Source organism: Rattus rattus, chromosome 2, assembly GCF_011064425.1.
Source record: "Rattus rattus isolate New Zealand chromosome 2, Rrattus_CSIRO_v1, whole genome shotgun sequence".
Lineage (NCBI taxonomy): Eukaryota > Metazoa > Chordata > Mammalia > Rodentia > Muridae > Rattus > Rattus rattus.
The window spans coordinates 111,034,170-111,056,541 of NC_046155.1; the positions used below are offsets into that span (position 1 = coordinate 111,034,170).

Sequence of the window (22,372 nt, forward strand, 5' to 3'; positions counted from 1 at the left end):
GCACTCTGAAAGTGGAGGCAGAAGGATTAAAAAGTTGTAAGCCAGCTTTAGTTACAAAACAAGTTCAAAGCTAGCCTGGGCTACATGGGATCTTCAAACATTACCCTCCAAAAATAGTGTGGAAGGAAGGATACCACACCATTTCATAGTACATGCAAACAGAATTTAATGGCTGAAAATAATGTTATTTATTCAATTCACTGCAAAAAAAAACATCAACCCAATATATTAGAGTAAGAAATTAGAGAACTTAATATGGTGTTTAAAGCAGTATTAATGACTTTTTCTATTAAAATCTGAAAGACAGTAGCATTTTACCCACTGACTGATAATTATAGACTTGTAGGCTTCAAGTATCGCTCACTATATAAGGCTTCTTCATAAGCATGCTTCTGCTACTGAAAAAAATCTGAAAATAAGTGCAGGAAACAGAGACACATCTTTAATTCTAGCACTTGGGAGGCAGAAGCAGGAAAGTATCTGTGATTGCCAGTCTGGTCTACAGAGTGTGCATATGCTAGCCAGGGTTACATAATAAGACCCTGTCAAGAAAGGAGGGAGTGGAAGGGAGGAGGAAGGGAGTAGAAAAGAGAAAGAAGGGAAGGGAGTAGAGAAGGGAGTAGAGAAGGGAGTAGAGAAGGGAGTAGAGAAGGGAGTAGGGAAGGGAGTAGGGAAGGGAAGGGAAGGGAAGGAGAAGGGAAGGGAAGGGAAGGGAGGGAAGGGGAGGGAGGGAAGAAGAAAAGGAAGGGAAGGGAAGGGAAGGGAAGGGAAGGGAAGGGAAGGGAAGGGAAGGGAAGGGAAGGGATGGGAAGGAGAGGGAGGGGGAGGGAGGGAAAAAAGGAGTGATGGAGAGTAGGTGGGAAGGAAGGAGGGAGGAGGAAGAGTAGAGGAGGGTGGGAGGAGAGGGAAAGAGGGAGAGAAAGAAAGATAACTTAAGAATACATCATACAGGGGTTGGGGACTTAGCTCAGCGGTAGAGCACTTGCCTAGCAAGCGCAAGGCCCTGGGTTCGGTCCCCAGCTCCAGAAAAAAAAAAAAAAAAAAAAAAAAAAAAAAAAAGAATACATCATACTGAATATCTCACTGGACTTTTATTTGGCTTCCATGTGTACCAACCACAGGAACAACTGCAGTAATGCTAATAATAAAAACCTCAAGACTAAAAGCAGCTGCTTCTATCCTTTAAGTGTCTGTGACCAAACAGTTGTCACAAGATAGTTTCAAAAACTCAATTCAATCTATGGATGACATTGAAGTCTGTTAAATTTCTGAAAGAACATTATGATTTTTGTTGGCTAATCATGAGGAAATAATGTAAACCTTAAGTACAGAGAGATGGCCACCTTTAAAAATCCTTAACCACCTTTCTATTGTCATTTTACAATGTCAATATTTAACTTCCAGGGTAATTTTGTCAAAGGATCCTCAAATAAATCTTATGCTCAACTAATATGCTACTACAGGAAATACTACTTTTCTAGTTGAGCCTTCCTTAAACCTGACAATCACTGGAGTACATGAACCAGCTCATCCTTTCACTGCTGCTGTTGGACACCACCCTTTAGAATGATCATAATTGGCAAGTGAGAAGGTGTCTATTTTTAGACCTTCCAATGACAGACACCGTCCTTTAAAGTTCATCTGTCCCTGTTAGCAGTCTTTGGAGTCTCACTAGTGAGCCTGACTCCCTTAATAGTCTGTCCTAAGTGCTACTCCATTTCTGCTTCAATGGCAATGAGGACATCATTTCTCCATCCTTAAAGTTCTGCTGTAGGGTTTCCTAGCTCTTTCAAGCACATGTCCTTCATCTCCATGGGACATCGCTGTACTACTATCTAACAGGGCTATAACATAACAAATGAGTAAAGGACCTAGAATCAAATTCTAAATTCACTCTTGATCATTAGAACTTCAGCTATCTCAGCCATTTAGTTTCTTCTTTTTATTTGTTTTGGTCAAGCATGGAACACAAACCTGCAATCCTAGGGTTTAGGTGGCTGAATAGGGAGCATTACCAAAGAGCTGAAGGTCACCTATGCTACACAGTGAGTTCTAGACCAGCATAGGCTATATTGTAAGACTGTGTCTCAAGCCCCAAATGAGCAAACCAGAACTACATCTCAAGAAATAAAAAAGTAACCTCTAGTGTACTCACTGGTCTTATAAAGCAAAGCCCAAACTCCCCTAGGCAGCTCACCTGAAATAACATTAGCAACTACAATTTGAAATCAGTATCCTATTCTACTAACCTCACAGAAATGCTACCAAATTCCTCCCCTTCCTTTCCAAAGATGTGATCTGAAAACAAACTGGAAGCAAGCAAATGTTAAAAGGCAAATTTTCTAAGTATAAGCACAAACTGAACATGATTAAAGATTATATAAACGACACCAGTAAATTGTCTATTTAATTGTCAGTCAATAGAGCACCAAAAACAAAACTCAAAGAGAAGGGGAAATACTAAATACTAAATACTAATTAGCTGTACAATTTACTTTTTAACACCATAGGCAGCACAACAGCCTCATAAGAACTAGTAAAACATCACTGCAAGTACACACAAACTCCTTTTCTCTTCTACTAGCAGTTATTACAGGTACACAAGAAATTTCAGTCCAAACTTATGCACACGATTACATATTGTAGTATTGTAGCTTTAATAAGAAAATGTATTTTTTTCTTATATAACACAAGACACACACACACACACACACACACACATATGCCACACAAGCAGCAGTCCTCCCAACAAGCAACTAAAAATTCTTAATAAAATAAGGCTTATGGCAAGAATCTATAATTCATCATTTAACTATTCTAAGATGTTACTTTCTTAGAGACAGTACAGAGTAATTGGTCAATGACACTCCTGATAACACTTTCAACTGTTCTATTATAATAAAGCTAAAAATAAAGGAAAGCTACTCATTGTACATCATGTAGTCTATGAAAATAGTGATAAGCATTGTTATATCGCCCTTTACCTTTTCCTAATAAAGAAACCTAATTCTGATATGAACTCTCTGAACTGACAAGTGAACCAACTTAAGGTCAATATCACATTAAATGTTTTCAACATTAAAACATTAATTTTATTCAAGAACAAGTTAATACTTAAAACCTGCTCACTGAATGGTTCACTAGCCCAGTACACTAAGCCCATTGTCCTCATCAAAGGCATAGTAAAAGCAGTTTGTATGGATCACTCCTGTAATCCCAACACTCAAGAGGCAAAAGCAGGAAGGAAGAGCAGGGGTTCAATGTTTGCCTCAGTCACATGAGGACCTTTATCAAAACCAAAACACAACATCAAACACATTAAATATTTTAAAAAATACTTTTATACAACAGGCTTTAATATTCTCAGCTCAAGAGACACAGAAGCAAGTATAACAGTCCCTACTTTCGGGAATAGGTGCTGTGAGTACATAAATAAAAATAAAAATAAAATACCCCCAGTAGAGGCATGGGGAGCAATCTTATTGCAGTTGCTACTTAGACTAGTCAAGTGTGTCCCAGCAAGGCAGTTGGGATTGGGAAGCCCTGTCTTTCTTTGAACAAAGGCTTCCAACCTAATGCACAAATAAAAGAGAACCTTTGACAAACCCAAAGTAAAAACTTGAAAAGCAAACATGACATATTTTAAGAGGCTAATAATAGGGAGCCTTTTATTATACATTTTTATATTAGTTGCATATTTTCAATAAAGGTACAAGAAATTTCATTTTGTTAGCCATTTTTTCCTAAAACAAAATCACATAAAAGAATGCTACCAGTAGCATGCTATACAAGTTCACTCTAGTTGTTTTTTAAGTAATAATAATACATGGGATTGAACACTAATGGGAAAGAAAGCAAGAGCTAAGTACACAAATGGCCTCTGACTGTAGTTTTCAAAGGCTATGATGGTAGTTGCCAAAGGCAAGAACAAAAAAGCTAAAGGAGCACAAATATGGCGTCACAAAATAGCAGAGAAAAAGGAAACGAGGAAGCTGAGTAATGGATTTTCTAAGGTCAGCAGAGAGAAGGCTAGCACCAATACTCCACAAGGTGAGTTCCCTCTTGAAGCTGCTATTTCCAGATAGAACTTTACATATATAGAAATCGTATTTGTCAAGAACTCTCCTATTCCCCAGTCTCTGAAAGTTTTCTGTGAGCTAAGTAAGGGAATTCTCCAGATTTCTAGTCAAGGTTCTTTATTGTCATCTGAAGGTAAATGGACTCTAACCAAAGAGAAAGGAGGAAGGAAGGCTGGGGATGTATCCTGGAGTAGGAATGCTTGCCTGCTATGCATTGAGGCTCTGGGTTCAAACCCCAGCACTACAAGATAAATAAGCTAAATGGATAAACATTGATGTATTCTTTCTTTTTTTAAGGGTGAGGAGCTGAGACGGTCTCATTATATAGTTGTCACTGGCCTGGAACTCTAGACCAGGCTGGCCTTGAACTCCTAAAAATTTGACAGCCTCTGCCTCCCAGGTGCTGTCATATACCACCTTATAAACTAGAACAAGATTATTAATAGATTTTAATAGGTTTTTATAAATATGTTACTACAGTCAATGCTAAGCACAAAGAAATACCAACCCAAATCTTAGTTGTTCTCCAACTCTGTGTAGACTATATCCTAACTAAACTAATTTTATCCAACTCTGTGTAATACTGAAGTTTCCTTAAACTTTTAACAAACTTTTACCTTGCCAGACATAGTGGTGCATGCCTTTAAACCTAGCACTCAGGAAACAGGTGTGTGGGCTACATACTAAGACCTGGTCCAAAAAAAAAAAAAAAAAAAAAAAAACAGAAGGGAGGGAGGGAGAGATCCATATTAGGTCAAAATTAGGTTATATATTAAGCCTTTTGTTGTTCTTCTTCAATGATCCCATTCACCTGAAAGACAAATACCCCCAAACTGAGTACACCTTTAACTCTATTGTTAATAATAACCTATAATAATAAAGTAATATAAAATTGAAACAATAATACACTGTATAATAATATAATAAAATGATACTAAAAAAATTAACAGATTTTGGAACTAGTCAAAATTAAGTCTGGCCCAGAGTTGTGCTTGTTATCCTACCACTTGGAAGGCTAAGGAAAGGAGAAATCCCAAATGCGAGACCAGCTTGGGCAAATAGTGAAACTCTGTCTGAAAACAAAATAGCCCAGCTTAGTGGGGCCACTTATAATTCCAATATTCAGGAGTCTGAGGCCAGCCTGGGTTAAACATAAAAATTAGCAGGTCAACTACAGCTACACAGCTCTGTCTTAAAGAAACAAAAAACAAAGGCTTAAAGCCACAATCTAGTAACTTAAGCTTCTAGTAGGCAAAAATAGAAGATAAAATTTAGCTTTCAGAGAAAGCAAAGTCTTCTTTTCCCATTTTTCAAGCAGGCAAAAGAGAATACACAGTGGCTGCAACAATTCAATTTGACCAAAACTACTAAGGAATAGCCTCTCACTAAAGGTTTGTTGTTAAAACTCAACTCTTCCTACAATCTGGCCTTAAGTCAATTACTTCAACTGCATTTTAACCTTTACAGCTCCAAAGAATCCCACTTCCCAACGGAGCACTTGTTAACACTTAAACACTGCTGCAGTCTTCCTACCTACATGTTCTTTTCCTCTGCATGGTCACTGAAAGCCCACTTCCCCCAACCTATTAAAGGCAGTGCCCTCCCCCATCTGATTTAAGTATCACTGAATTAGTATCTATCTTAGATTGCCTGGTAATACTATTACGTGTATATGTCATTTTCCTTACTAGATTAAGGACCCAGTCAGCAATTTCACTTCTAGATTTGCCAATAATCTCTACACAGTAACCTGTGCATATAAATAGAAGACAGTCAAGGTGTAATTACTAAGAAGTTTATAAATGAGACTCTAAGTCTCATTTAGTAGATTCAGCTCTTAAAGCATTAAGAATGACTGACTGTTTGCAAATATATCTAAATAGTTAAATCAAAAAACTCCTAAAATCTTTATAATGTATTATTGTCTAGTGAGTATATCCATTCATAAATTTGGAGCCCCCCCCCAAAAGCCAGATTTCCAGATAAGCCCACAAAGCATGAAATTACAGTATATCTGGCTTCAGTTATTAAAACTGAAACAATAATGTATAACAACACTTAAAGTCCACTTTCAGGTTCTGAAGTTACGGGACCTCTGAAAACCTGGGAACAGGATGCTTTGTTCCTTCTTTCCTGTCCTGTCCTCAGCAGCCTGTAAACTATCAAGTAAAAGAAAAGCATTTTCCAACTTCATGGCACTGACATCTAATAACAGTAAAGGGAGAGGGGCTCTAAGATGAAGGCCAGTGAAGACAAAGTCTACCAAAGTTTTTACCAGTACTTTGTATCACAGCACACAAGCATTTAGTAAATAAAGTCTTAAACCCTACCAACCACATATAAACTGTTGGATATAACCAAAAATTTAAAACCAATGACTGTCTAGAATTCATTTTTTAACAACTAGATAAGCCCATAATCCCAGAAAGCAGAAAAGCTGAAGGAATTACTGACAAACTGTTTAAAATCAAATAAATTCATTACCAGCAAAAGGTAAGCTCTGGAATAAATATTTTTGTGTCAAACAGTCCTAGTTTTGCATGAACTAAGTCCAAATGTTTATTTCTCTATTTGTATCATTACTTTACTTTCAAAGCAGAATAAAAATGTATTTGAGTCTGAAAAGAAACTGTTTAAACAAATCATTAACAGAGCAAACACTATTACTTTTAGCAATCTCTCTCTTCATTTCATAAGATCCGAAAGTACTACTGACTATTACTTCATGGAAACCCTCACCCCTACTTGAACCAGTCAGCACCTTTTATTGCATACTTGTCCCAGGCTGCATTTCACATATTTAAAGATATATGGGGACCCTTTCCATACATATAATTACAAGAGCTACAAAAAACAAAAATAAACCTTGAGACATGAAAAGTATCATTAGAAGGAAGTACAAGACATTGCTGTATGAACAAAACCATTGTTTATTGATGCTTCACCTCCATACAATTAAAAAAAAAAAAACACGTAACTCATGGTCCATCCAAATGAGAATATTTGAGACAAATAATTCCATTCATCCATCAAAAAACTATAGCCAATACTATAGGTTAACATGAAAATTTTCCCTATTTCCATATTACATTTAGGTAGAAGAACTGGACTTCATGTAGCATAAAAGAAAGGTAGTTAAAACAAACAAACAAAACAACAACAAAAAAACCAAGACCTTCAACCTTTTTTAGATTCTCTTAACCTATTACTACTATAGCAAGGATGAACCTTCAAAGTACTATGCATGAAGCAAAGATCATAGACTATAGTTTTGCTAACATAAAATGCCTAGAACAGACACAACAGATGCCTGGTTGTGGTAGGGCTGAAAAGACTAGGAATGGCTATTATCATTTCTTCGTAGAGGATGGAAAATGGTCTAGAGCTAGATAATAGTGATGGGCACGTACACATCATGAATACACACACAACTGAACACTCTGAAAGAGTAAGCAGTAGGCAATGTGAACTGTGTCTCAATTTAACAATTACAAAATTCTCTCTCAACTTACAATGTGTAAATGCATTATCTGAGGCATACATATGGGGTGGGGTTGGGGGGAAGCACACTGTTTCACAATCTCCTTCATGCCACCTTAAAACTAGTTAAATATAAACATAACTTTAATACAATGAGTAAATGAAATTTCTTTAAATACCTGAAATATATCAAAATTTTATCAATGCTATCTATATAAACAGTCCCTAGTATTTGTTGGTATATGTTTGAAGTACTATATCTAATCAATCTCTCTCTCTCTCTCTCTCTCTCACTCTCTCTCTCTCTCTCTCTCTCTCTCACACACACACACACACACACACACACTCAGAAGTTACTCACATAAGACCCATGTTCAATACAAATAGACATTAAAATAGAGCAACTGACTGACCATATCCTGTGAGGAGATCTGCAAAGCAAACCTGCACTCTGTAGAAAGGAAAGTCCATTCTAAACATCCTAACTTCTTCACCCACTTCTTGGAAGAACTATCCTGAGGAATATTTGGCCCCTGTAACTCTTTCAAGTAATAAGTTGATGCTACAGTTTCTACCACATTTCTCTTAGATTAGAATTCCTAGGTTTCAGAGAAAATGTTTCATCAATCCCTGGCAAATGCTGAAGGTTCCAGATATAATAATACTTTAACATCACTACCTCTCCTAATCCTTATCTCAGATTTCACTCTAAAACAATTATTTCATTTCTACCCGATAGCTGTTTTTTTTCTGTTATATCAAATAAATGAGTAGGTAGGTAGATGAATGGATGGATGGATGGACAGACAGACGGACAGATATACAGATGAGACCTTGCCACACAGTTGTTCCCTTAGACGCCTATGCGATCAGTACCTCCTCGGAGTAGTACAAAGAAGAGAGTCAAACATGTCAGATCTAGTTTTAGATCCTACTTTATAGTTAAAATTGCACTTCTACTTTCAAGAACAGCCTTCAAGATGTGCATTTTAATACCTCCTTCAAACTGAATAGCCATAACCAAAGTTTTCCTCATCGCAATGTTTCTCGGTCATCATCAACCAAAAACTAAACTAAACCGATCCTCTTAAGGGCTTCTGAGGCCAAAGAAACCCACAGTAGTATTACAATGTCTTAATGATGTTAAGCGCTAGAGAAGTATGATTTACTTTACTACAATGTTGTTTCCTCACACTTCATGGCTTAGTCTGAACTATAAAGGAAAATACATGCTCACTCAGAGGGCTGCTGAGTATGTTAGTGAAGGGATACAAAAAAGCCAAACAAAAAAGGGAAACAAAAATGAAACAGAAGTCCCTATTCAACAAAAAAACTTTTTCACATAAACCCCACAAGTATGTCTGCCCTGACAACATAAACTTTATACATGGTAGTAAATGTGCTGGAGAGATGGCCCAGTGATTAAGAGTGCTTACTTGGTGAACCATTTACATGGTATTCAGAGCTTAGATTCCACAAAACATATATGTGGTAAAAAAAAAATTTTAAAAAGTGTTTACTGCTCTTTCAGAGGGCCTGAGTTCAATGCTTAGTACCCATGCCAGACATCTTACAATTACCTATGACTTCAAGGGGAATCTAGGCCTCTGGCCTCTGTGGCACGGCACTTATATTCAGACCCAGACACTCATAACTACAAATAACAAATCTTTTTTTAAAAAATCTTTTGCACATCCAGTTCCTCTTGGAATAACCTTTACTCCTTCCCAATAATCTTCCCAGAAGTACATATTTTAGTCTTGGTACCTTTTATGCATAAAAAACTGGGACTCTAAGGAACTTTTTAAATGAGATTTCTGTCAGTATTTACTGTCAGAAATTAAAGTTGAGTTTTAAATTTATTCATTTAAAAACATCAAACTTCACTCACTGTATTAACAGATTTTATGAAAATTGTATTTAACATTTAGAAGAGCAGTAGTAGAAGAAACTGGTTTCTGTAGTCTTTACTACATGGCTTGAGAAGAGTCAAGCTCTTCTGGTTGTGAACACACTCAACCTGATGCAATAATCACACGGCACAGAGCTTCTGGGAAACTACAAGAATAGAGAAGCGGAGCTGTACCTTAGGGTATGAACACTAAACTTTGACTTCACAAGTTTGCTGAAGGTTATAGAGATTTCCAGGAGTCATTACTTCATGCCTGAAGAAGCAGTGCTAACTAAGGAGTAAAGCCCAGGTCTATGGTGTGAGAACACATCAAAATACCTATAGAAAAGAGTCCATGAATGACACAGACCTTACACCTTTCACAAAAACAGGCTCAAAATGATTACAAAAACAGATGAAAAATACAAAACAAAGTTTCTGGAAGACAATATGGGGAGTAAACCACATGACTTTGGGTTTGGTACCCATATTTTAGAAACACTAAAGGAATAATCCAAGAAGAAGTGATGGTCTAGACCAGTGATTCTCACTGGTCCTAAAAGCTGCAACCAGTTCCTCATGGTATGGTGACCTCCAATCATAAATTATTTCATTACTACTTCATAACTGTAATTTTGATGCTGTTATTAATTGTAATATAAGTATCTGGTACACAAGATATCTGATATGTTACTCCTATGGAAAAAAATCATTCAAACCTCCAAAGGGGTCACAACCCACAGGTAAGAACCGCTGCTCTACACAACACTGAAACTAAAGTTTTATACTTTCTGGAAGACACTGTCAAGAGATAAAAAAGACTAGCCAAAGATACAATATTTGGAAAAGATGTGAGAAAAGTCAATTATACAAAATATTTAAATAACAAAAACAAAAATCACTTCTTAAAATGCAGTAAGAACCAATCTAAGATCCACAGATACCAACCAAGAATATGAAGAACTATAAGGCAAGAGTATGAACCCTACCATCCACCTAAAGGGTGGACAAATCCAGAACAAGACAAAAATATCATATGCATGACAGGATGTGAAGAGGAGTTCTCATTCGTTACAATAGGAATAGAAAGTGAGGAGGTGACTCTGGAAATGGTTTAGCATGCTGTTTCCCATGTAACAAAACATACTGAAACAGAGAGAGGAATGCCGATGAAAGGTTAAATCATAATTGGCAAAACTTGGACAGAACAAAGAGCCTTTGGTAGGAGAATGGACAAATAATCCATGGTACACACAACAGAATGATATTCAGTGTTTAAAGGAAATGAGCTGTGTTCAGCTATGGAAAGACAAGATCATCTTTAGTGTTTGATACTGGGTAGAAAAATCCAATGTGAAAAGGCTACCTATTGTATGGAAGATCCCAATCCATGGCTTTCTGAAACAAGGAAAGCTAAGAAGACAGAAAAAGATCAGAGGCTTCAAGAGGTGTTTGGAAAACCACAAAACTTTTCAGGAAAGTCAAATTAACTTTTTATGACAATATAATAGATATGTGCAGATATTTGCCCAAACCTATATAGAACATACAAAAGCAAGAGTGAATCCTAATGTTACTGCTTCCTTTAAGTATGGCAATGTATTAAAATAGGCTTATCATTTATACACATGTATCACTTTAATCAGGGATTTTAATAATAGACATGTGTGGGAATGAGTGACTAGATGGGAAGTCTTTGACCCTTTGATCTGAATAGTGCTCTAAGAAATACTCATTTTCTGGGATAGAAAATAATGGAAAAAAGTCAATGAAACCTTAGCATACTGTAATGCTAGATGAGCTCAATGCCCAGTCTACCTCTTCCTGGATGTGAGCTTGTACAGAAAAAGCCTCTCATATGAAGTTATTAAAAGAAAAGAACTAGTTAATAAATGTAAGGTATCCAACATACAATAAACCCAAAATATTCATCAAAAAAAAAAAAATCAGTTAGGGGAATGGTGGCACATGCCCATAGTTCTAGCACTTGGAATTAGAGGCAGGAGGACTAGAAGTTTAAGGTTATCACCAGCTTACATAGTCTGCTTGAGGTTAGCCTGGTCTACATTTAAGAACCTGTTTCAAAAAAATAATAATAATAAACAAAATAAGGCATAAGCCCCAAAACTATACACCAACTACATATAAATATGAGAAGTCCTTAGCATTATGACAAAATTCAGCAAATCATAACTCTAAATTTAATTTTTAATGCAAAAGTTTAGGTTCATCAATCAGTTTCTAAATAAATTCATTACTCAAACTAAGAGAACAATTCTCCATGAAAAGAACAATATACACAATTAACATAGAAAATTCTAAAAGGTCATACTCAAAATTCCAATTCTCTAAAGAAATAAAGCACTTCAACTAGAAACACAATGAAACAGAACACAAAGTAACGGAAATGCCACTTTAACCACCAAAGGAACAGGAAGAGCAAAGACTACTTAAGGATACCTCTTCAGGCTAGGATTCCATCCAACCTCTTCCCAAGAAACCGTTATACTTTGTTTCTTACTTATTTGATGTGAAAAACAAACAAACAAGCAAACAAAAAAACCAATAAATTTAAACACTTTGAAACTAAATAAAATAAACATGCAACTTTCTATGAATTAATGTAAACTTTCATTTTAATATTCTAAGTAATGGTCAATGTCAAAATAAGCACTTTTTTAAAAAGATTTTATTTATTTTATGTATGTGAGTACACACTGTTGCTGTCTTCAGACACACCATAAGAAGGTATCAGATCCCATTACAGATGGTTGTGAGCCACCATGTGGTTGCTGGAAATTGAACTCAGGACCTCTGGAAGAGCAGTTGGTGCTCTTAACCACTGAGCCATCCCTCTAGCCCCAAAATAAACTTTTAAACTACAGCAAAACATTGGGTCTGGTGGCACAGGCATATAATCATAATACACAAATTCAAGACCACCCTGCCTCAAGAAAATAAATAAATAAGTAAGTAAGAAAGAAAGAAAGAAAGAAAGATAGAAAGAGAGAGAGAGAGAGAAAAGGGCCAAGTATGTAACTCAGTGGTAGAACATTTGCCCAAGATGAATAAGGCCCTAGATCCAATCCCTATTATTGTAAATTAAATCAATTTGGATAACTAAAATTTTTTACAGTATTTTCAAATATCAATGTATTTCATGAAATGCTCTGCAAGTAATCTTGAAGATGTATGCCTGTCATCAATTCTATTTCTCAGGAGATGCAGGCAAGATTATGGGTTCAAAGCCAACATAGGATACATAGATTTCCAGGCCAACTAAGTGTTTAAAACATGAGAAAATAGCCAAGTCACTGTGAAGTGCTTCATTTCCCACTTGCACCTCTAAACTAAAAGATACTTTAAAATTATCCACGTAAGAGAGAAATACAATAAACTGAAGAAACATGATTGACCAACTATATTACTAAGTACTCCTTTAAGTCTAATCACTTTTTAAAAAGTGTTTCAGAATTCATTTGGTTAACTACAAACAGAACAACTATAAAGAATGAATGTCAGCTCTCTTCAGAGTTTCTTAATACACGTATTAAATACAGTTGGCCCTCTGTTTACATGGGTTCCACAACATCAGATCAAAAACATTTGGTAGAAAAAAAAAATCTGAATTACACTCATTTTTTGTCATTGTTCCCTAGACATACACTAGAACTATTTACATAGCATTTACATCATACAGATATAAGTAATATGGATATGCTTGTAGGTTATGTGCTAACACTATATACTTTATACAAAGGACTTGAACAGCTATGGATCTGAGTGGGAAGATAGCTATTTCTAAAATTTTAAGGGTTATACTCTTCTATCTTGATTATAAATGGCCATTAGAAGCCTGAATCTAAATGAAAATCTGTTGAGTTTAAAGACTTTACAGCAGGAACATTAAAATACTTTTATTCACAATACCTATAAGCCAAAAAAAAAAAAAAACCCTTCAATAAGCATACAATACAATGTAATTTGAATTGACTCATAATTTATGGATAATAATCACTCCCTAATATGGAAAAAAATCTTGTCAAGGAACTGACACAAAAGTCACCTCCACATGCTAAAGGATTTATAGGAAAGGCAAATTACTAGACATATTTTTGTTAAATGCTACCATTTTAAAAATGAAATTGTTTCTACTCAGTTCAAAGAAGCAGACAGTAGTTGAAGACATTAAGTCATTGAGAACTAAGTTTTCAAAACTAAGAAAAATTCTTAGTCAAATATTACTTGAAATGATACATTTCTCTATTATATATAGTCTGAAGTTCAGGACATTGATACCAAAAACTGTCTCTGGATAACTTTTCAAAGCATGTTGAACTGTCAAGGGAGGGTTGTAATCCAGTCATTAGTGAGATTTTCCTAAAGCATTAGTGAGAAACAGCTTACAATAAAAGAAAAATAGCATTATCATTTTAAAACTTCATTAAGAAGAAACAAGAAGCACCTTACTTTTTTTTAATAAGCTAGTATTAAAAAACATTACTAAGTATATTCAAGCTCTAAAAGTATGGGAGTTTGTAAACAGCTGTAATGGAGAAAAAGTTAGATTATCCTTAAACACCAACTAGTTTCATAGTGACTATTACAAAAGGTCACTAACTATACAACCTTTGTTTCTAACCTCAAGAAGAAAAAAGGAGCCAACCCCATTCTACCCATTCTAAGATGCACTTTATAACCAGTTCATTTCAACGCTGTGTCTACTGCTACGACATCACTTTGCATTAAGGAAGAACATTTCACATATTACCAAGTATCTTCTGCCCCCTCCACACCAAGACACAAAAACAAATGAAAACCCACAAACAGCACTGACACAAAAACAGTAGGGTTTTGTACCACAGAATCAACCCAGCATTGTGGAGGGCTGAGGCAGAACTACGGTCTCAAGTTCAAGGCCAGCTTGGGCTACACAGGCAAATTTGAGACAAGCCTAGAACTGGATCCATGGAAAAAAGGATCCGATGGGTAGATTTTCAAAAGGATGTAAACAAAACCATCTTCTCCAAGTATATATTTTCAAAACCCATTTACAATTTATTCACAATATCCTAAAGGATGTTTATAGAAGTGTCACCATTTAAATATATCTTCCACTTTTCTAAACAGGGTCAATTAAAAAGCAGCCTGTATGAGAGCCACAGCCAACCAAAATGACTTTTATAAAACTTTTCCACGAGGGAACAAATCACAATGGATAATGGGTTTGTCTGTGGCCATAACTTGTTCTAACAGCACTTCATGAGCAATGTATCTTAGAATTCACACGTATTTTTTTTTCAAGTGCAAACCTCACAGCCAAAGTCCAAATGAGAAACAAGATTCCTTACAGCGAATTCCCTTTCAGGACAAGCTCACTCTTGCTTCACAGGGCAAAGCAACTTTCATGTATGATGAAAGTCAGTTTAGCTAATGTGTCCGGGGGTCATTTAAAAAGAGAATTTACTATCCTTGCCTTTATCACTATTTTTTCCTGAAACATTTCACTGATTCAAGTGGACTGAGTGATCCACTGAGCTTTGTACCCTAGGGCAAAGGAGCAGCAAGAAAAAGGAGGTGATTTTACAGGTGGCTCCCAGGTTAGAAAACAATTGGGAGGAGTTTGCCCTATTAATTGTACCCAAGTTAGTGCTGGAGTTACATTATGCCGCTTAAGCAAGATGGTTATCCAAAATACGACTAGCATAAATTAAAACGTTTCCAAACCTGATTATTTGTACTTAAATATATTAATCCATTTCGAATCCCAACACATCACACTCACGCTTCTCAATTCAAACCGCCAATGTTAACAGTTCCAGGAACTGATACCAAAACCAGCAAAGCCCTTTCCCATATCCTCATACGGATTAAAAAGGGGGAAGGTCGAACATACACAACTCATACAACTTCAAAACTCAGACAATATAATGATGACAAATAAAAACAGTAACTTCCCACAAAGCTTTCCCCACACCACACTGAATCCCTTTGTTTCTACTCCCCACAAACGTAAATGGAATAAAAGCCGAATAACTGGGTATAGTACTGAAGGAAGGAGGTGACAAGAAGTCAAAGGAACTTAACGGAAGCTAGAAAGGCAAAGATAACCGAAAAGGTAGATAGAAAGGGAAGGAAACCAGAAAGAAATGGGACGGGGGAAAAAAAAAACACTTCAGGGGCTGCGAAGTGACAGAAATCTGGGCCCACCAAGCCGAGTTAGTACGGAAACCCGAGAAAGAAAGAAAAAAAAAAAGCTAATGGAACAATGGAGCGGTGAGTCCCGGAGACACTAGCCGGGGAGACACTAGCCTGGGAGACTCGAGCCGACCGCGGCTAGGATGTACGAGACCGGTGGGATGGAAGGGCAAAAAGGCTGCAGTAGCTGGAAGAGGAGTTTGGGTGAGGAGCTGGGTGGGAGGCAAGTTGGTGGAGCGCGGAATGGGCTTGCTGGTGCCTGGGGCTAGGAGGCCAGGGTCTCAAGGGATCTCCGGGGGGTGGGAGAGATGGCTTGTCACATTTCTTTCTCTTCTGAGAGAAGAGCAGAGGCCGTTAAAGGCAGGTGTGATGGAAGCAGAAAAGAACACAGCACTACCAGGCACAGGAGCCATCGTGCAATTAAGACGCAGGAAGAGAAAAGGCAGCCTGAGAGGGAGAGGAAAACGATGGAGAGGGGTCGGGAAGGGGTGAGGGGGTCTTCACTCACAGTCCAGGTGCTTTTTCTTGGGGCCCATGATCTCGTGGGTCGTGGCCTTGCATACTGTCTTAGATACCGCGGAGCCAGTGACACTGTGCTGGGCCGCGGTGATTCGGTCCGTCAGGCTCTGGCCAGACATCTCTGCAGCTCGTCCGCCACCCCTTCCGCTCCGCAGCCGGAGGGGCCTGGGACCCCCAAGAGCCCGAGGGTCCCCACCCCCCACCGCACCCCCTACCCCCACCGGCTCCCGGCCCGCCTGCCGGCCTGGGGCGGGGCTCAGGGCCGCGCGCCGCCACCCGCTCGGAGAGCCCCGGCTCGCGTGTTCCCCACTGGCTCCCACACCAAGTCGGGGCACTCCCGGGCCCCGCGCCTCAACCTCAGCCCACCCCTTCCCTGGTCAGCTGGAGCCCGACCGGGTAAGAGGGACAGGCAGCTGCAGGAAAATGGCGGCGCCAGGCTCCTCCTCGGAGCTTTCCGGGCTGCCCCTGTGTCACGTGACTCGGGTTCCGCCCCCTGCTCCCTTCCTCCCGCCCCTTCTCCCTTCCCTTTCCTCTCCGGCGCGCCCCCCTCCCTCGCTCGGGCGAGGGAAGAGCGGGGCGGCGCCCGCGCGCTACGTGGTGGAACCCGCCCGGCGGGCGCAACAGGAGGCCCGCCCGCGGGGACGGCGCGGCCCGCCGCGTCACGTGACGCTCCCTGCCAACAGGTCGCCTGAGGCAGGGCCCGCGTGTCGTAGGGGGGCGGGGGGAGGGGCGGCCCGCTGCACCCCTCTTTCACCCGGAGGCGAGGACGTCCTCGTGTCTGAGGCTGACGCCGTGGGCTTGACAAAGAGGTGAGGCAGCTGCCTGTGCGTAGTTTCTCTCCGAGGTGGAGGTGCCTGGGCTCTGGGGCTTCACCTCGATCAATTTGGCGCCGACCCCATGGCCCTCCTGCCTTAATGAAAACGGTTCCAACCAGTCTCTCTTTCTGAGCCTACAAGGAGGCCTCTTGGCTATGGTAGTCTTCAAATACACCCCGCTCCCCTTTTTAATAACAGGGCTTTTTTTTTGCACTCCCTAGTGTTGGAAACGTCACCTAGTTTTGTTTTATCTCCACTTACTAAAAGTCGCCACGTTCCTGCCAGTCTAAATTTAGATATAAACCAGCCCGGTATTCATTCTCTGCGGTGTCAAATACGACAGGAAACACATAGCTTCAGTGGAATTTAAAAGGGAAGTAGTAGGATGATGTCAACAGTGATTAACTTGACCCTACAAGGCTGACAACTAGCGAGATTAAAGGTCCACACCATAGAAGGAAGTGAGACAGCTCAGTAAAAGGAGAAGTCCCATTCAGTCAGACATCAGTACCTGAGATCTCCCCTGGTTTAGTCTTTCTTCCCTTTGGCCTCTTTTCTCCTCTTGTGTGAGCCAGATTTCCATGGAAAGATATTGACTCTGCCCGGTAGGCATTTTAGAACAGTATTACATCCTGAGACTCAGATCTATGAAATCCAGAAGATCTATTAACAAAGCCTTTTAAAATCTTAGTAATGCTCCACATTTAACTCAAGCTTAGAGATAAATTTTAAATTCTCTGTGAATGTTAAGTTACCATCATGGTTCTATGTAATCTTGCTAGTTTCAAATGAGATGCGAGCGTACTCAAAAATCTGTGTACACCATCTGCCAACCAAATCTAGAATACTGTGCTTAAATCTGTTGACTCTCGACGGATGAAAAGCTAATAGGTGTTGGAAATTGTGTGTGGTATGAGGAATTCTGTGGTCTCTTCCCATCCCCAGTCTGTCTCACACGCACCATTCTGAAGCACTATGCTTTGGCACATGCTCATGGTTCTTAAGCCTGCAGGTTTCATTCTTGTCAAACCAGCTTGAAAATTCACAAAACTGTGAAACTCCCTTTAGTGCATCTGCTTTCCATCTGACGTTTGGTACCCTCTGTTTATCAAGCACTGGAATGACCAGGATTTTTTTTGTATTTTTTTTTCTTTTGCATTTGTGTGTGGTGTGTACTCATGCATGCATGTTCACGTGATGCACACATGTGTGCAAGTTTTAATCCATTATAATCCCTTTTATTCTTGAACTATTCTACTAATTTCTTAGCTAATTTCTTTATCTTTGTTTAACCAACTATCCAGTTGATAGTATCCTAACCTATAGTGGGATTATCTTTGCACTAAAATTGTCTAGGAACTCTCCACAATGTACCCACCCATGCCCTACCCCCATACCACCAATCAATATGTTGAATTTTAATCCTCAATGGTGTTGAGGTGTAGCCTGATGCAAAGTGTTTAGATCACAAGTGAATTAATACTAATTTAAATGTACTTGAAGTTCCAACTCTTTCCTCTCTCGCTCGATTTCTCTTTGCCTGTGCTCTAAAATAACCAAGCTCTTGATTTTGGGCCTCCTAGCCTTCAGAATTGATCGATATATTTTTATTAAAAATTAACCAGTTCTGTGGGTGGTGGTGGTAGCAGCGCTTGCCTTTAATCCCAGCACTTGGAGGCAGAGGAAGGCTGATCTCTTAGTTTGAGGCCAGCCTGGTCTATACAGAGAAATCCTGTCTTGAAAACAAACAAACAAACATAAAGTTACCCAGTCTGAGCCAGTTGTGGTAGTGGTGGTGCTGGTGCTGGTGCTGGTGGTGCTGGTGGTGCTAATGGTGGTGGTATGCACCTTTAAGTCCACTGCTTAGAAGGCAGAGGACAGGTGGATCTCTATGACGTCGAGGCCAGCCTGAACACAGTAAATTTCAAGAGAGCCAGGGCTACATAGGGAGACCACGTCTCAGAAACAAACAAACAAAAACTATCCAATCTGTAGTATTCTGCTATAGCAACAAAAAGCAAAGCAAACTCTGCCGTCACCATCTTAGAAGGTAAGAGTCAGGTCTCTGAGCCATGGAAACAGGACTCTTTAGGATCTACCCCAGCCTGCTTTCTTACTGAAGCTCATCTGTTTCCATTCTCCCACATGTACGCTGCCCACTACACTTAGAAATACCACTTTGGTTTACATCCCGATGGCTATGACTCTCCTTTTGCTACTGATAGTATTCTGTACGTAGTTCTTCCACTGCTGTACTACACTAACATGGAGAGGGGAAAGAGAGCGATGTATGGTTTCAATCTGGACTGCCTCCTACAGAATCATGTATTTTATGTAAATGCCTATTCCTGGGGCTGGAGAGAGGGCTCAGTGTTAAGAGCATTTGCTGTTCTTGCTGAGAACCAAGTTCAGTTCCCAGCAGCTGGGTTAAATCATAGCCATCTCAAATTCCAGCTCCCGGGGAGCCAATGCCCTCTCCTGGCCTCTGAAAACAGATACATGTATACACAGACACATGGGGCCCTATAAATAATTTTTAAATAATAAAATTTTTAAAATAAATTTTAAAAAAAAATTTTTTTTAAATAAATAAATACCTGGTCCTGAACTGGTAGTACTATTTTGGGAGGTTGTGGGGCCCATAGCATGGAGGTAGGCCCTATGAGGTATTCCTTTGAGGGTTATAGCCTGGCCTACTACTTACTGGTCCTGCTGTATGCTTTCTGCTTGATCTGCCATATTGGGAGCTCTGCCACATGTTCCCGTGAACACAGTGCCACTCTACACATCTTCCCACTACAGATGAGTGGGCCGAGACACCCTGAAAGCAGGAATGACAACCCTCGCACGGGTTACTTCTGTCGGGTACTTTGTCCTAGTGATGAAAAAGCGACTGATACATAACCTCAAGTTCTGTTACAGCTGGTGTGCATCAAATTTACAGCACAATGATAGTTGGATGAATGAATGAAAACAACTTATTTAGATAAACCATCACTGCAAATCTTCCATTTGATAAAGTCTTCCCAAGTTTCTATTAACATATCATGTCTATTGTATAATTATCCTATAATTATCTGTCTGAGGCATCATCCTTACTCAGTATTTTATTAATACATTCTTTCAAAAACTATGTATTGAACATTTACTGTGTGTCAGGCACTAATTTAGATGTTGTATCCTGTTCTAATGATGAACCTAATAGTTTTATGTGAACTTATCAATCTAACTTGAAGACAAGTTTGCTTTACAATGAACAATCCCCAAACAGAAGGAAACAATGTGACTAGCATATGTTAGTCCCTAAACTCTCACAACTAAGAGAGAGAAAGAGAGAGAGTGTGTGTGTGTGTGTGTGTGTGTGTGTGTGTGTGTGTGTTGTGTGTGTGTGTTGGAGAGAGTCCTGGAGTCCAGGAGGGAGGATAAACAATTTTTAATGCCTTTTATCAACTACAAATACAGCAAAACTTTTTTGTATAATTCTGCTTATAATAATTGTAAAAGGTATTGTACTTGTCTAGTACAGGTATACAAACAAAGCCCAATACATTAACCTCCCTACATCCTACATATTCTAAGTGGCAGAAACAAGATCTAGGAACTCATTTTTTTCTCTATTACTGTATACAGGCCATTTAGCCAATAATTGGAGCGACTGACAAATATAAATTAAATTCATTCAACAAATAGATCCTGTTAATGTTCTAGGTCCTGTTGGATATTCTAGTGTACAAGCATGCTCTCTGTTCTTACATTCTGGTGGGATAGGAATTGTATTTGTAAGCTTCCGTGTTTCCTTATTTTATTTTGAGATAGGCTCTTATTCTGTAGCCCAAAATATCCTTAAATTTACTTTTTAGCCTCGGCTGACTACAAACGCATGTTCCTCTCCCCCAGACTTCAGAGTGTTGAGATTATAGACATGTACCATCATCCTGGCCTGTTCTTAGACCTTAAAAAATCTTGAAGTAGGAAGAGAGGAGAAAATAAGTGGGAATTAAAATATATGCTTGACCTGAGGATCCTGTTAATTTCTAACTTAAGAAAGGGGGCCTGGCGTGGTGGCACACACCTGTAATTCCAGAGCTCAAAACCAGTCTGATCTGCATAGACCCTGTGTCAAAAAGAAAGTGAAAGGAAAAGACCATGGGAAAGTATGACCAGGGTGTGTGTAGTTGCTACCTCATTTAAACCTATCTTGAGGTCCAAAGAGAGCCTACTTATTCTCTGTTCTCACTCTCCTCAGACATAGCTGTTTCCTAACTTAGGCCCCTTTGGCACTATGTTGATATGAACATCCAGCATCTCACTCCTCCTTTATCTGTATGTAGCTGCTTCTTCTACTTAATGATGCAGCCAAATGAGTAAAAGATTGCCTTCTATAACCCACTTTTCTTTGTAACGAGAACTCAACCAAGGACTCTGCTTCAATTGAAGGAGACTAATTCACGCTCTTGGCATTCATATTTGTGATAATAATAACATTCGAGTGTTGATTACTTTTTTTTGTGCCAAGCATGTAACATGCATTATCTCCTTCATTCTGAAACAGCTTCATGACTTCAAGGAGTACAAACATCTGATGACCAAATGGTTTCTTTCCTCCCTTAAGCATATAGTTAGACTGTTTCCTGGCCACCTTTATGATTAGTTGGGGCCAAATGCCTGATGTCTGTCCAAGAGAACACAGACAGAAAATGATGATGGTTTGCGCAATAAGCCCCGAAAACCTCTAACATATGTTCAACATTCTTTCCTACTCCCAGCTGAATAAAGACTAAAGAGAATTAAGAAGTTGAAACCACAACATGGAAGACACCTGGGGTTGACAAGTGAGTCATCGGAGAAGCGCTTCCTAGGAGAGCTATGTGACCAGGAACACCTAGAGTAATATATTTGCTTTATTAAAGAATGACTTGTATGAGAAGAAAATCTATTTTCCATAAAAATAAAAAAAGAATGTCTGAAATCTCTCCAACTGTTATCTAAAATGTGTCTGGTGCTGTGGCTCTGTAATTTGGGATCAGAAGCTTCGTCCACTCTTTCTGTATTGTAGTTTGGCTATTTGGGTCCTTTGTGCTTTATATGAATTTTAGGATTTTTCTTTTTCCTTCTTCCTGTGAATAATGCCATTGAATTTTGGTGGGATTTCATCGACTCAGTTTTACAGTATTAATTCTGCCAATTCAGAACATAGGAGGGTTTTTTTTTTCTTTCTATCTTCTGGTGTCTTTAATCTTGTTCTTCATTACTCTAAGGGTTTTATTATAGAGGTCTTACTTGGTTAGACTTTTTCCTAGTTGTGATATTTAATCTTGATTGTCAACTTGACAGGATTTAGAGTCACTATGGAAATAATTCTCTGATTGTCTGTGAGAATTGTCTAGGAT

The 22,372-nt window shown here is 38.9% G+C and overlaps 1 protein-coding gene and 1 long non-coding RNA gene across 18 annotated transcripts in view; one reads left to right on the forward strand and one right to left on the reverse strand.

Annotated features, from left to right (window-relative positions):
* Window positions 1-16,542, reverse strand: part of Picalm (phosphatidylinositol binding clathrin assembly protein) — an 82,384-nt gene extending 65,842 nt beyond the window's left edge. For 14 of the 17 annotated variants that reach the window (XM_032893246.1, XM_032893244.1, XM_032893241.1 and 11 more), the window contains exon 1: window positions 16,157-16,377. In XM_032893246.1, coding sequence (XP_032749137.1) covers window positions 16,157-16,286 — 130 coding nt within the window. In that variant the 5' untranslated portion in view covers window positions 16,287-16,377. Of the gene's footprint in view, window positions 1-16,156 lie in introns of all 17 variants that reach the window. The other 3 variants (XM_032893249.1, XM_032893248.1, XM_032893247.1) reach the window with 1 other exon arrangement.
* A 153-nt stretch (window positions 16,543-16,695) lies between these two features.
* Window positions 16,696-21,963, forward strand: LOC116891856. Its single transcript, XR_004386867.1, has 2 exons — window positions 16,696-16,976; window positions 21,749-21,963. It is a non-coding gene; the product is annotated as an uncharacterized LOC116891856 (long non-coding RNA).
* Window positions 21,964-22,372: the final 409 nt, after the last annotated feature.